The sequence below is a fragment of the Mugil cephalus genome, chromosome 17 (genome assembly GCF_022458985.1).
Source record: "Mugil cephalus isolate CIBA_MC_2020 chromosome 17, CIBA_Mcephalus_1.1, whole genome shotgun sequence".
NCBI lineage: Eukaryota > Metazoa > Chordata > Actinopteri > Mugiliformes > Mugilidae > Mugil > Mugil cephalus.
The window spans coordinates 16250388-16265037 of record NC_061786.1 but is presented as its reverse complement, the minus strand read 5'-3'; the positions used below and the strand labels follow the sequence as shown (position 1 = coordinate 16265037).

The window sequence follows — 14650 nt, the reverse complement described above, 5'->3', positions numbered from 1 at the left end:
TCTGAACCTGCTGCTGATGACTGAGATTCCTCTCTGCCAGAGGAATGGGGCCAATCTTTTTTTTTTTCTTCTTTTTTATTTCCCTATTCCTGTAACGCATACTATAATCTTTATTTTTATTACAGAACCATGTCAATTATCACGATTGACCGGCTCACATGAGGGCCTGCTCAAACAGGTGTTAAAAAATCCTCCATGTTTGGAGGCAGTCTGGACACATTCCTTCACAACACGCTCCGGCAACTCTTTGACAGGCCTGCCAACTCAGCTGACGTCACTTAGCCGTTTTGCCTAATTTATTTTATGTTGTAATTTCACATCCTGGTTGGAACGCTAATGCCCGATGAGGAAATGGGCATCTGCTGGTACGAAGGCACCGGGGAACCATGTGGGTAAAGCGCCTCGTGTTATATAGTCGGGCGTCTCGGGAGCTTTGAAGGCGACGCAAAGGCCACAGCTGGCGTTTAGGTTCCAGCTCCTTTGGTGGTGGGTGTCATTATAACAGGGAGAGCCAGGAATCTTCTTGGTTTACTTTCTTCCTGGTTGAACCAGCATGTTTTTTTTTTTTTTTTTTTGTTTCTTTTTCCTCCAGAGTGACGGTATAATTTTCCGTAGAGCTACACGGGTAAACTATCTCTGTGGGGAAGCCTAAAAAGATGTAAGGGTGGACTCAAACAACTAGTCAGGGAAATGTGCCAAATTTTACAGATTCCCATCGTAGAGCACTGAACTCAAATCAGATCTACTACACCGATTAGCCATAACATTATGACCACTAACAGGAGAGGTAAATAACGTTGACCATTTTGTGACAACACACTCTGTTGGGAAACTTTTAGACCTGGTTTTCATTCATGTGGATGTTACTTAGACAAGTATCTGCCACCTAGACCAGACCGGGTATCCCCTCCCTATAGCTATGATGCTGACACAGACACGAGAAAAAAAAAAAAAAAAAAAAAAAAACAGTTTAGGAACAACTCAAAAAACATGAAAAACAGCACAAGGTGTTGACCTGGCCTCCAAAATTCACTGGATCCCAAACTGATCAAGTATCTGTGGGACCCAAAGTGATTCTCTCTGTACGCAGCTGCCAACTTTGACCGTTTAAACTAACGTTTAAAAGTCGCAAGCTTGGTTTTGTTCTGTTCCAAAGAAGGAAGCTGCAAACAAAACACATTTTTGAAAATTATGAAACAACTGAAACTGATGAACATGTTTAAACAGTGGCATTATTATGTTACAAACAGCAACGTTCATTTGCCTCCAGGGCATCTGAGGGTTGTTTTTCTTTGCCCCCGCAAACAAAGACAAGTTTGACAGTTTCTACAGCTACAAATGTATTGAATCACGTAGATTAAACGTAACGAATTGTGTGTCCTCGTGTGTCTCCTCCGGCTACACGTTACTAATCCAAATGGTATTCAGATCAGATTCACTCCTTCGCGTGTATCAGAGTGCGGTGGGAGTACCGAACCTCACTCATGCCACGGATTATGACGTCAAGCTGCAGAGGAGTGCAACTGTTAAACTAAATGTTTTTAATCTGGCCCACGAAAGTTACATGTCATGACTCTGCACCGCGATGAGTCAATGCTGGAAGGATTTATTTGTTCCCTCCGAACGCAGCCAAACACACACACACACACACACGGCGACCACTCTCAATCACGTCTTTTATTTGTAAGGCACCAGAGAAGCTTCCTTACTGCTAAAAGTTTGATTCATTCTCATGAGAATACACAGTTGCTTGTTTACATCTTTGTTGGGTTGTTTTTTTTTTTTGTCGTTTTCTCGTTTTGTTTGTTGCCCCAAGTATTTTAAATAGAGACTGTGTTCATAAACACGTTTTAACTGTTATTCGTTTGCACAAAAAAAAAAAAAAAGAAGAGGATAAAACATTTATCAACCTAGAAAACAATGTTAAAGTGTTACAGCCTACTGAGAGAACGAATGGGAGAGAAAACACAGGAAAAAAAAACAAAACAAAAAAAGAAACAACATCATGGTATACAACATTGTGCCTCTCTTACTGTAGGCTTGTAATGCACACATACAACACCAAAGTCTTCCATGATACACACACGTTAAAAAGCAGCTTTGAAACATACAAAAATGCTTTAAAAAATATGTATATTGATATATTCATATGTATACAAATTGGCCCTTCACAGCAAAACAAACACACATACCATTCACATGTCTGAGTTTTGCCAAAGGAGGTTTTCTGCGGAGACTGACGCGGGTATAAAGAGTGCAAACGACTAACTGATGTGTTCTCGCGCTCCTCGATATATTAAAGTCAAGTCTCTGGGGGGAGATTTTTTTTTAATTTTTTTTTTTTTTTTTTTTAGGGGGGTGGTGGTTGCAGACAGGAGGAAGAGAAAAAGAGGGAGCACCGAGCCACAAACAACTTTAAGTGCTTTTGAAATTAAAAAGGAAAAAAGAAGGGGGGAGAAGTTCAAGATCTCGGACGAGCTCAGACGTTAAAGGTGGTTTGTGAAAGCTCTGGAAAGCAGACGGGGGGGTTGAGGGGGAGAGACACCTGCAGAGTACCTGTGGTCCAGCCCACAGTCAGGGAGGTGGTGACAGAGTGAAATAATGTGATTCTGTTGAGAGATGTACTTTGCATTGTGACGGAACTCTGCTGCCCTCTGCTGCCTAAACCATGAACCTGCAAACAAACAGTTGCAGCTAAACTTAAGAGGCAGCCTTATACTCTGTGTGTGAGTCCGTTTCCTTTGTTTATTGCACTGCGAGTACACTTTTCTTTTCACCTTCGAGTGCAAACACTCAAAGCTGCTCTACACACCACTTGAGCTTTGAGTTTGCACTGCAGCCTGTTTTAAGAACTGTGAATCGCTGTTAAGATCTCCGCTTTAATTTCTATTAGTTTCATTTAGCAATACACCTTAAATAAAAGGAGACTGAATCTGGATATTTCTTCACTATCGATATAGTCTCCCTTGCCAGTTCATTAGGTACACTAGTGAACACATTCTAATATAACAGTCCTTCAGTAAATCATAGTTTTGTGAACTTAAAATAGGCATTGAATTGAAAATAGGCACAAACTACATCCTCCAAAGTGATCCCGCAGTTGAATTACAAACTTTTCTTGCGCTGTTTCAACAAAACCGAATGAGGACTGTTGTAACAGAACGTATTAGCGTTCACTGGCGTACCTAATGAACTGGCAAGTGAGTGTATATGTCTATATTGTGATATGGTAGCTCTGTGAATCAGGTCGAATTCTCTTTAAACAAAAGCAGATTAATTAGCGGGACTATATTATTAGAAATAGGAGCAGAACAGAAGAATCGAGACAAAATTGTTGTTTTTTTTTTTTGTTTTTTTTACTCCCACAATGCAATGCACAAAGGAAATGTCTGCAGTGGTCACACACACATGTAAAGTCCCGTTAGTACAAAACAGTACATTTGATTTCTTGTGTACAAGAAAAGTATAGTAATCCAAAAGAGTAGAATTAGCATGTGGTACGGACACAGCTTGTGTTTCATTATGTTGGAAATGTTAATTCAGTTATTTGATGGGTTTTTATTTTCGCAAAAGGCCTGAAAGAACTGGCTGGTGTTGTAGTAACTGTGTGGGGTGGAAGCAACTTGTTGTCGCTTACAGAGCTTTAGCAGCTCACCCAGCACACAATCTTCATCAACAAATAAAAATAAAAAAAACGGGAGGGAAAGTGAGTCGGTATAGTACTGTGTTTCTGTCTGTCACAACCACCTGCTTCTGAAATTTAAATCCCGTTCAAGACCGGGGAGCAGAGAGGGAGGAAGGAGGAGAATACAAAAGGTAAAACAAACAAGTGTTTTCTTCTTTCTAGTCGCATTCACTCGAACACACAGACGCCTCTTAAGGGCCAATCATATCCTGCCTTACTTCAGGAAAACAACATGTCAAAATAAAATCTTTTTCTTTTTTCTTTTTTTCCAGAGTGTGTCATTTAAAGTCCGTCCCATGTAGAGCGCATAGCAGCGGCGGCAGCTAGGCCTACGAAACAAATTAACTCCAAAGCCGGGCGTCTTACCATTAGTTCAAACTATAGGTTTATAATGGAAGAAAGTCCCGTTTGTCTGGGACTGAGGTACACAGCTCAGGTGATGCACCCAGTAGTTGGTCGTATGAAAAACCAAAATGGTGAAAAAGCCATTGGTTTGCGTCTGCAGGCCTCGAATGCACCTGACGAGTGAAATGTCCCTTTAAATGTGTTCAACGTAACATCAGACTAAGGTTTAATTTTGGCTCCGAGAGCATAAATTAACGGCTGATCCGAGCACCTCCGCTCATTATATTTCATTATGGACAAAAAGGCGATGGAGATATTGTGATTTGAAGGAAAGAAGGTGAGATGTTGTTAAATTGATTTATTGTGACTGGCAGACAGCGGCCAGTGAGAAACAATCAGAGGGCCTATCGAAGGACATGGAAAATAAACACTGAAAACTGATCTGATAACAAAAAAAAAGAAAAGAAAAAAAAGAGAAGAAGACGAAGTAAGAAAAATAAATCTGTGAGAGGCGGATCCACGGACAGGAGGCTGCCGTTAGGTTTCGTCCTCGGCTCTCTCCGAATGGGAAAACATTTATCTTGGTTAAGCCTAACAAACACGGCTTACACTAAAAAAAGCGTCTATTTAAAGTCTAGAAGCCTGAACCGAGTCTATCACCACTAAATAATAAGAACATTTAACTCTCAGCCATTCAGGAGTTTCATCCTCCGCACATCCAAAAAAGTTCCTGCCCCGTCCTCATCCCTGCAGTTACTCTTCTACATCGACACTCAGCAGACAGGCAGCCAGACTTACATTTTCCATTTACAGTTTAACTTTCTTTTTTTTTTTTCCTCTCTCCCTCCCTCTCTCTCTCTCTCTCTCTCTCTCCTCGACACTAATGACACCTCATACCTTCCTCCTCCAAACCTCCACGCCATGCCTGCACTAGTCTGACTTGTCCCCGTCCTCTCCTCTCGGCGCTCTCTCCGCGGCGTCTCTGGCCTTGTCGTCCTTCACCGCCTGGGGCTGGCCGTGGGAGTAGTTGGCCAGGATGGAGGAGAGGGAGAGCAGGCCGGAGCTGGAGGACACGGCAGGCAGGGTCGGCGGGGTGAGGCCCAGGGGCAGCGGGGTCACCGGCAGGGCCAGGCCCTGGAGCTGGGACAGGTGTTGCACCTGGAGCTGTTGCTGCAAACGGAAAAAGACGTCGTGAGTTGGCCGATTAGGGCCGGGTGGTTTACCCGTTCATGCTGAATGCCAGTATTTCTTCTAACACGCATGGTGCGACCGTCGGCTAATTGTAGATGTAGTAACACGCAGGTACCACAGGTGGCAGTAGCGACATTTGAAGTGACACGTGAACCCTGATTTTCAACGAAACCAACACTGAGCTTTAACAGCGTGGCGCAAACAAGAAAACTTGTGAACTTGTGAACCTCAAGAAGACGGTTTTGAAATATGCAGAGTAAAATACAGCAAAGGAAGGAAGTTGCGAAATGCTTTAATATTGACCCGCAAAGAATAAGTTCTTCTTACAACTTATTACTAGCTTATGTAAGGATAAGAAAATAAAACATGTTTTGTTTGTAAGACGTCAGTAAGATGAGGAAAGTGATATTTAGAAGTCAGCCGCTGTATGTAATTGTGCAAAGTAGGTCATGTTATTGCTAAATTATCTATTAAATTAATTTCATATATACATGTAATATTAACTGCATTATAAATAAAATCTATTATTATTATTATATTGAGTTATTTCACTCTTCCTGTAACCGTATCTTGTTTTATTTTATTATATCATAAATTATATTATAATTGTATTGTATTATTATTAAATACACTACATCATTATGTTCTGATATGCAAACAAATATAGAAGCTATTCAATGGTGTTGCATACTGTCTACATTTTTAATTTAACCGACCTTTATTGTAACATAAATATGTCTTAAACCAAACTGCTTGAAAATCGGTTGAAAATCCTGTGAGGTGTGATGATTTTAATCATTGACAGACGACAGGAAGCGGCATCCATATTTAGATATCTATGCAGATGGAAAGGTCCGAAAAATTAAGCAGCAGAACGACAAGACCATGAAGACACGGAAGAACTTGTGCCAAAAGAAGGCGTGATGAGGTTGGTTTAAAAAACAAAATCCAAAGTTGATCAAGTCTTGTCAGGCTAAAGTTGCAGAGTCATGCAAACCTATTTTACTACTAGTGTGGAATTATTCTACATCATTTACTCATCGTGACAGTAAACTAGTCCATCCTTAGTCAATCTACTGCATTAATTCCTCTCTCCACCGGAAGAAAATGTTGTGTACGCCTGATAATGCATGAAAAAATATATATATATATACATTTTTGGTCATACCGCCCAGTCCTACTATGGATTGTGCAGTTTACTTTTAGTCCCTCATCATAACCTAAAGGCATGAATCATCACATTTGGCATTTTTGAATTTCGTTTGCAGGACAGCGGTTATCTGTTTCTATACCTGCAGTTTAATTGTTTTAAGTTGTGCACGCTACGTAGCATTTTATCTCGGTTTCATATCTGCATTTCCTTCGCATATTAGCAGAAGTAAAACCGTAACCTGTGAGAAAAAAGACGCTTGTGCCCAATATACACATGAAAGAAGGGCGAACTTCATTTTATATGGGAAGAGAAACAAGAGAAAATATCCATGCATGAGCTCAGGTCACACACACACTGGCTCAAATGGCACGACTCCGGCGGCCTGACCAAACCGAAACATCACGCAACAACATCTGGTTGAGGGAAAGAACGAAGAATGAAAAAAATTCACTAACTCAGCCGCACTGCTCACCCGTATGATAGAGTTCATCTCAGGAGGTGTGACCTGTTTGGCTCTCTCGATGGCACCCATGACTTGCTGTTGATGCTGTAACACAGAGGGGCCGCGTGAGCTTTCACAGATTTCTTTCTACAATATGGCTGAGATAGTAACATTAAGCTAGACAGAAATATTCATGAAGGTGCCTCCGTCGTTACCTCCTGTGACAGGTAAGGCAGCACCTGAGCACAGATCCCATTCAGTCTCTTCACAATTTCAGCCTAGAAAGAAATAAAATAAGATTAGACCAAACTACCAGATCCCAGACAGCAGAGTAAAGATGTATAATATGAGACGGTAATTACCTGTTTGTGCATTTCAATGTTCAGCCCATAAGACATTTCATAGTACTGCAACACAAAAGGTAAAGATTGCAATCAGATTTACCTACACACAAACTATTAACACTTACAATATACTTTCTTAAGTGTACGTTATATAAACCATATGTCGATGAGATGATGAGAAATGTAATGATGTATTTATTTACATAAAGATTATGTTCAACTGATGCAGTAAATAGAGAATCTTAGCAAGAAGATAAGCTCCACTGAGAAGAGTTAGCGCGCCACACTCACCATGATATAATGACGCTGCATCTCCGACTTTTCGGAAGCCAGTTTATCGCACTCCAACTTCAAACTGGGTGGAAAGAATATCATTATTAAAACCCTATAGAGTTTAACTTCTGGGGAATTGCAATTATTTCACTATATGCTGAGGCTGATCACCTGCTAGCTTAAGCTTTGTACGTATAATATACCTTTGACATGATACTGATCCTCGCATCTACCTCTAAGACATTTAGGAAAAACGCAGCAGAGCTATGAGTAAAATATATCTGTGTTAAGGCAGAAGAAGATAATAAAATGTTCTCACTAAGTGGAGAACCTGTCTTAAATAGCGGGGTGCCACCTAGCTCAGTTGCATTTCCCATAGTAATAAACTACGGGAAAGTGTGTATGGGTGCGTAACTGTATACCTGTGGTACTGTGCTTGGAGGAACTGGAACTCATCCTTGATCGTCACAATCGAGTGTGAACTTAGAGCTGACGCTAGAGGATGCAGAAGAACGTTTGTAGTGAAAGCTAAGCTAACTCGTAAAGTATTGCACGGCTCGTATTAGGCTTAGTGAGGAAGATATCTGATAACGATAACAATATCGGTAGAGTAGACAAGTCATTTGGCATTTTTATGGACGCTCAGTAGTTATTTGTTTAGTTTTAGGTCAAAATTGAGCGTAGAAGTGGTTCTTCCTTCGTGCTAGCGTCAAGTACAAAATCAAGAAAACCTAATCATGCAAACATGTTGGTTGTAGGTTCATCTAATATCTCTACTACCTGATTGCCACCTACAGCAATTAAGACAATGAGAACATCAGAAGATAGGCCTACATAGGCTGTCTTAATAAATATCAACATAAATCTTTAATATTCGCTGCTTGACTGTCACAAGTTGATGAAGAACACGTTCTTGTCAACACCATTACATAGAAACGCTCAGTACTGTCAGAATAGTTACATTGGAACAGCGTGACATTCCAAAACCGCTGTCAGTATTCTAGGATCATAGAACATGACTTCTCATGAACCTGTCACTATGTTCAGTAGCAGATCAAGTACAATATTGTATTTATCTTTTACTTTAGACCATTCTACTGCTAAGATTGTATGTGCCCCTAGAATTGTATTATCCTGCTTCCTTATTTAAACTAAGTGACATCTGATTAGTTCTGAGTGTCATATTGGTATTTGAGCATTTAATAACCTTTAAAGTACAATAAGTCAGCACTAGTTGACATGCATACAGACTTTCAAAAGTTCAAAAAAATGGTAAAAAAACTTGTATAATAATAAAAATTATTAGAGTAAGTCTTCTGATACGAGACTTTCTAAACCTTAAATTAAATAACTTGACAAACAAATTCATCAGTTAAGTAGATGAAAATACTTGTAAATACTGGTTAATAGCTTATAACACCACTTCGAGAACGATTAATGTAACATAAATCTGTAATTACAGTTTTTATTAGAACTGTTAATACTATAATTTTGATGAGGAAAACGGATCATTATATGTACCTACTGGAGTAAGAGTAATAAAAATGACTCTAAGAAGAATATAACACGTTTCAGATAATAACACACTATAATACCATAAACTCAACTGTAGAACTAGGGACATGGACAAACGAGCTAGAACAACATAATCGGTTAAGTAACAACATAGATGGTGAATTTTAGGACCTCAAGCTTCTATAGTTTAACGATACAGTTGAGGACATTTGCTTCTCAAAACGTTAGTTTCGTGAGTGGAATGCTTCAGCTATGCAAAACACAAAAGTTGAAAAAACAAATATTGGAAGAGTAAATAAATGAACTACTTGCGACTTAGATGTCAAGACAGAGATTCAAAAGACTTGTATCCCATTAAAAGATTGTTAAATTAATTCTAACCCAAAATACTAGATCTTTAATTAAATATAAAAGAAAAACAATCATAACTTGTATTGATTAATTGCCGGTGAAACGCTTCGATTCAATAGACCTTGTACCTGAAAATGACAGCGAACTTTATCAAACCTGCATTACCATCTCAGTACTACAACTACAAAACGTGATTAATTAATACATACTATTACACTAACGCCTTTGGATTCCTCATGAGGGGCTAGAATGTCTTGCTAGGGTGAGGGACATTTGTAACCATGTCTAGCCTCTTGCCACTGCAACCCAACCCCGGTTAAGCAAATGAAAAGAAAACACGACAGTGACTTTGTTTAAGGTATCTGCTTTGCAAATTACATTACAACATATTAGCCTGATTGGCAGCAAGGTGTGACAGGATGTTCGGACTTTTTCCAACCTCTTTTGAGGTTTCCACGCAGGTGTTATTCTAGAGGGATTAGTTCAACAAAGATGTGTGCATAAACCCAAGAAATCCCAGTGGAACACCCTTGTTCCAAATCATTAAAGCTACAACACAGATAAAAGACAAATATTGTTCTCAGCTCCTTCTAGTCTTTCAAGTATCCCAACGAGGAAAAGCAAACCAATAATAGTACGCTTGTCCTTGCCACTGACCTCTTTCTTGGTCGCCAACTTTTTATGGACGCTTTCTAGGCCCTGCTCAGTCTCAGCCATCTGAACTACCAGTGACTATGAATTCACAGAACCCAAGTTACATTAATAACTTTTGTTTATTCCACATCCCTCGTCCAACTACGATTGTGCTCCTCTTCTACTCTGCCAAACTATTATTACTAGTTGATAATGCCACCACAAACACTGCATTAGCTGATGGGCTTAATCAGGATTTTTGTGAATTTGTCTGGCAACGCCCTAAATGTAAAGGATGTTCACCTGTCTGTAAAAGTCCTGCATTTTAGCTCTAAGTCAGAAACCATATCTTAGAACAACAACCAGTCAAGAAAGAAAAGAAGATCTATCCTTTACAGATGCAGACAGCTCATATAAATGGGACTGTCCTGCTGCTGAGAGCATGTTTTAATAAGAGCGTGTTTGGGTTTGTTTAGAAACAGCAGTTCGACCTCTGAGATTAACCCTTTAAGAGGATAGCCAAAAATGAAGGTCAGCCCAAACTGAGTGTTGAGCATAAAATGAGATAAAGAAGGAGACAATATGTTTGACTAATAGTGTGCAACTACCAACTGGAGCTCAACGGACACCCACAGCTGTCTTAACGAAACCGATATGAAACATCTGCCGGTAACCTGGCTCTTTCAAAACCACGAAGTGTGTGGATTGAAGAAATGTGTTTACAGAAGGATAAGTGTGCCCATGATGACCATATGTGAGAGGTATTTAGAAGCAGCATTAGAAGTCTGGTTGTATATAGACTACACTTAAACCAACCGTCCAAAGCTGTAATCCAGGGTTTATCTGGATGCCTAAACCTCATTACTCTCCAAGTAAGTGGCACAGGGGCAAGAGGTTTCCAGTTGGATTACGGGATTGTACAGGGAAGATGGGGTCACCCAGTTACACAGAGGTCACAACTCTGCATGCAAAGTGCAATTTGCTGTGTAGTACAAATATGTAATACTGAAATAGGTTTAATAGGTCAAATAGTTTAAAGATGTGGCTTCACGCTAAGGTGATATTTTCTAGACTAAAAGATGAATCTATAAATATATGAATGAGTGACAAACAAGATTAATAATGAAGTAGAAATTTTGAAGAAATTCCTTGCACTGCTCTGTGGGTTCACTCAACAGTAACATTACGGTAGGTACATCACACTCGCAAGCCACTGAGGAATTTGAAACTGAGCTCATCGTCACATTTTATGTCTCTAGGAGGATCTCAGATACGGCCTCGGCTCAGAAAGAGGAACAGCCGTCACATGTTGAAACTAACCAACAATAATGTACACAAAACCCTACATGACCACAAGGCAGTGGGGGTGTTTGCTGTGGTGCTGCAAGCAGTGACGCGCTGGGTTATTTTGTGCAGCTCTTCCCTTAGTTGTGGTAATTTTCTGCTCGGTGTATTAATTGCCACATGCAGTTTGTAGAGTCAGAAATTCTTACAATATGAAAAAGATAGCAGAATAAGAATAGAGTAGAGCCGCAACCCAGGATGATGTTAAGTACAGATCCATCTGCTAGTTGTTTTGACGATTAAAATGTTGGGAAATAGTACGAAATGTATGTAATATTATCTCAAAAAACCCTAAAGACATTGAGATTTTACAAAAATTACTAAAAAACAAGCAAACAAACAAAAAAAACTATGCATTAGGCATTCTCTGGTTGAAAATGAATCATATATGAAATAGTTTTGAGGTCAGTTAATCAATACAAATTCAATAGCCAACTATACTTTAGTTTTTCCATAAAGAGCTGTTTCTTGTTATTTTACTTTAAATTCAACTGCAATTCATTGCCAAAAGTCAATTATAGATTCACAAAAGTTCAAATGTGCAATGAAAAGCATAATAGATTGATCTGAAATAAAAGATCACGCCCCGTCTCAGGTAACGATGAAACAATAAGTCGGTCAATTACACAGATGCTAGATTAGGAAGCTCTAAAGGAACCATTTTGAAAAAAATAAATCTAAAATTTCAAATTTTCCTACTTCCAAAGATGGCAAAATTTACTTTTTTTTTTTTTTTTTAAAACTTGTTTCATGTCCTAATTGGCTCAAAGGGTTTTATAACTGTTACGCTATATATAGCTTAAATTAAATGCTTTCAGAGATCATTTCTTCTTCCACTAAGTGTCCAAACTAGGGCTACCTAAGTTAGTTTTTTAAAGCTACATTTTGTTTTTGGAGCATGATTAACACAAATGCCTTCTGTGATTTGACCCTTGACCCCACCTGTAGTTTGGGAAATCAGGAAGCGATGAAACAGCAACAATGTGGATGGCATGCATAAACAAACCTCCTTGAGCAGAAACAGATAAAGAAAATGGTCTTTTGAATGACAGGTTCCGCTTGAATGTCCTGCCAGATGGTTCTTTCCACAAGATCAAAGTTATTTGCATTTAATGTAGATCTGAGATAAGTTACTGCCAACGTACACCAGGCTGGTGGTAACTGATGCGAGAGCCCCCCTCTTGCTCGCCTAAGGCAGACAATGCTAGGTAGTTTGTAATGTAGACAAAGGATATTTAAGAGTGTGATGTATTCTGTCGAGTACCATTGTTTTAGATAACAACAATAATGATAACATGCAGCAAGAACCTTTGTCCACTCACATATTAATATTTGTTTTTAAAATGCTGAAAAATATAGGTTTGGGGTACATTCAAGACTAATAAAAACAAAAGGTGTCCTTAATTTGCGATTAATCTCCCGTTGGGCAATGACGTCATCAAATTTATCGCAAATGAGGACGATTAATCTCGATGAATTATTTTAGTGGACAAACAGCCCTAATCCAAGTCAATTGCCTCAAAATTAATACAAGTTTACATGGATGCAATTTGGGTTTGATACCCGTGGAAAATAACGTCGAAATACTGTAAATGAAACAGAAAACAGTAACTCTCAGACATAACTTAAATTAGCTGTTGTGAGTTGGCTAACAACAGGCAGCATTCGTTAGCCACGCACGGGTAAATTAGCATTACAGCTAGCATCTAGGTGAACTTAAAGTTTAAAGTCGCCGTCGTTTGTGCACTTTAACGGAGCAAACACGGCCAGGAGGCGCAGGGAGGTCTGTCTTTGTGAGAGAAGCTGACAGCTAAGTGTGTATGTCAGCTGTCGGTTGCTAGCTAGCATTAGCTCTGCTTGCTCAGTTTCCACCTGGGACAAGTTCAACTAGACAACTCACCGAGTGCCTTGATTGAGGAAACATCATGTCAGCAGTGTGTTTCGCCGTGTTCCCTTGATCTAATCGAACTACCCGGCTAGCTGGCTAAGCTAAGAGGTCCCCAGATATTATTAAATGATCGGAGGCACTTTGTACTCTGTCATCCTTTAAAACGGCGCTAGCTAACGTCAAAGCAGCAGGAGCCGAAGATCGTCTGGTTGTTGTTTGCCTTCAGAAAAGAAAAAACGACGCCTCAAATGATGAAAAAAAAAAAATGGGTTCTTCAAAGGGACATCGGGTCTTTTAGAATATCGTTAACGCTACGCATCCCCGGGGGAAACCCTGGATGTTGACACATGAGCCCCCGACTTTCCTCTGCTTTGAAGAGAAGAGCAGCATCACCCGGAAAAACAAACCGAGCGGCGGAGGAGCGGGCGCCCCGTGTGACACAGAGCTGAACTGACCGGAGAGACTGGAGCCAGGGCCGGACACGGAGAGTCTGGGGCCCCTTCTGCCCAACATGGCCAGGAGCCCTCAATAAAATCTATTCATATAACTTAACTTTTGCAACATAATTTTTTTTTTTTGCACACATTCGCCAGAATAGTTATCTATGCATCAACAGATCCTATGATAAAAAAAAGTATCATTGTGAAATATAAAGAAGGAAGTATGCACAAGTAAAATTCAGCATCAGCTAAATTTCATTACTTCCCTGGCTGACACAATGGATCTGCAACAAAATCTGATTTAAAATATTAAATCCTTTGACTTTATGTTGCAACAACAGTTGTTGTTGTTGCAGGGCCAGAAACAGAGAATCTGAGGCCCCTCCACCCTAACCTGGACAGTATCATTGATTAATAAAATAAAATAAAATAAAACAGATTGTATAATTACATCATATTTTTTTTTTCTTTTTTTGTATTTCGGTTAAGAAAAAAAAATGGAAATATAAATAAGGACTTATGCACAAATAAAATGCAGAACCGGCTAAGTTGTATTAGCTCCCTGCTAATAACAAAATCTAGTTTAAAAATCTTAAATACTTTAACTTCATATTGCAACAACAGTGTGCACATGTTGCAGGGTCAGAAAGAGAGAAAGAAAGAATCCTGGGCCTTACCTCAGCCTGGACACTGGCCTAAAATAAAATGCATTGATAGCACTTTACTTTTTTCTATTTTTTATCCAGAAGGCTCACATATGGATCTGTCAGTGACCAACAGTCATATTCATATTGTCGTTTCTTTTGTTCATCAGTACTTTTGATCTTTTTCATTTCATTTCTTTTTAAGATCAAGGAAATATAAATAAAGCTAGAAAAGCTAGGTCCTGCCCGGGGCTCACATTAGGGATCTACATCAAAATCTTAAAATCTTAATTCGTTTATACAATGAAAATTTTCGACAGAACTGTGGTATATTCCTGGGTAAAGTGGTGTTTACAAATTATGCCCAAACTAGCTGATATATATACAACAACTCTAGTATAT

The 14650-nt window shown here is 39.3% G+C and overlaps 1 protein-coding gene across 1 annotated transcript; it reads right to left on the bottom strand.

Annotated features, from left to right (window-relative positions):
- Window positions 1–1659: 1659 nt before the first annotated feature.
- On the bottom strand, window positions 1660–10016 carry LOC125023811 (TLE family member 5-like). Its single transcript, XM_047611323.1, has 7 exons — window positions 9938–10016; window positions 7856–7928; window positions 7452–7515; window positions 7179–7223; window positions 7032–7094; window positions 6847–6921; window positions 1660–5200 (listed from the first exon to the last, which is right to left on the bottom strand). Exons 1-7 carry the CDS (start codon window positions 10014–10016, stop codon window positions 4961–4963), a joined length of 639 nt encoding a protein of 212 aa, XP_047467279.1. The 3' UTR covers window positions 1660–4960.
- Between the last annotated feature and the right edge of the window lie 4634 nt (window positions 10017–14650).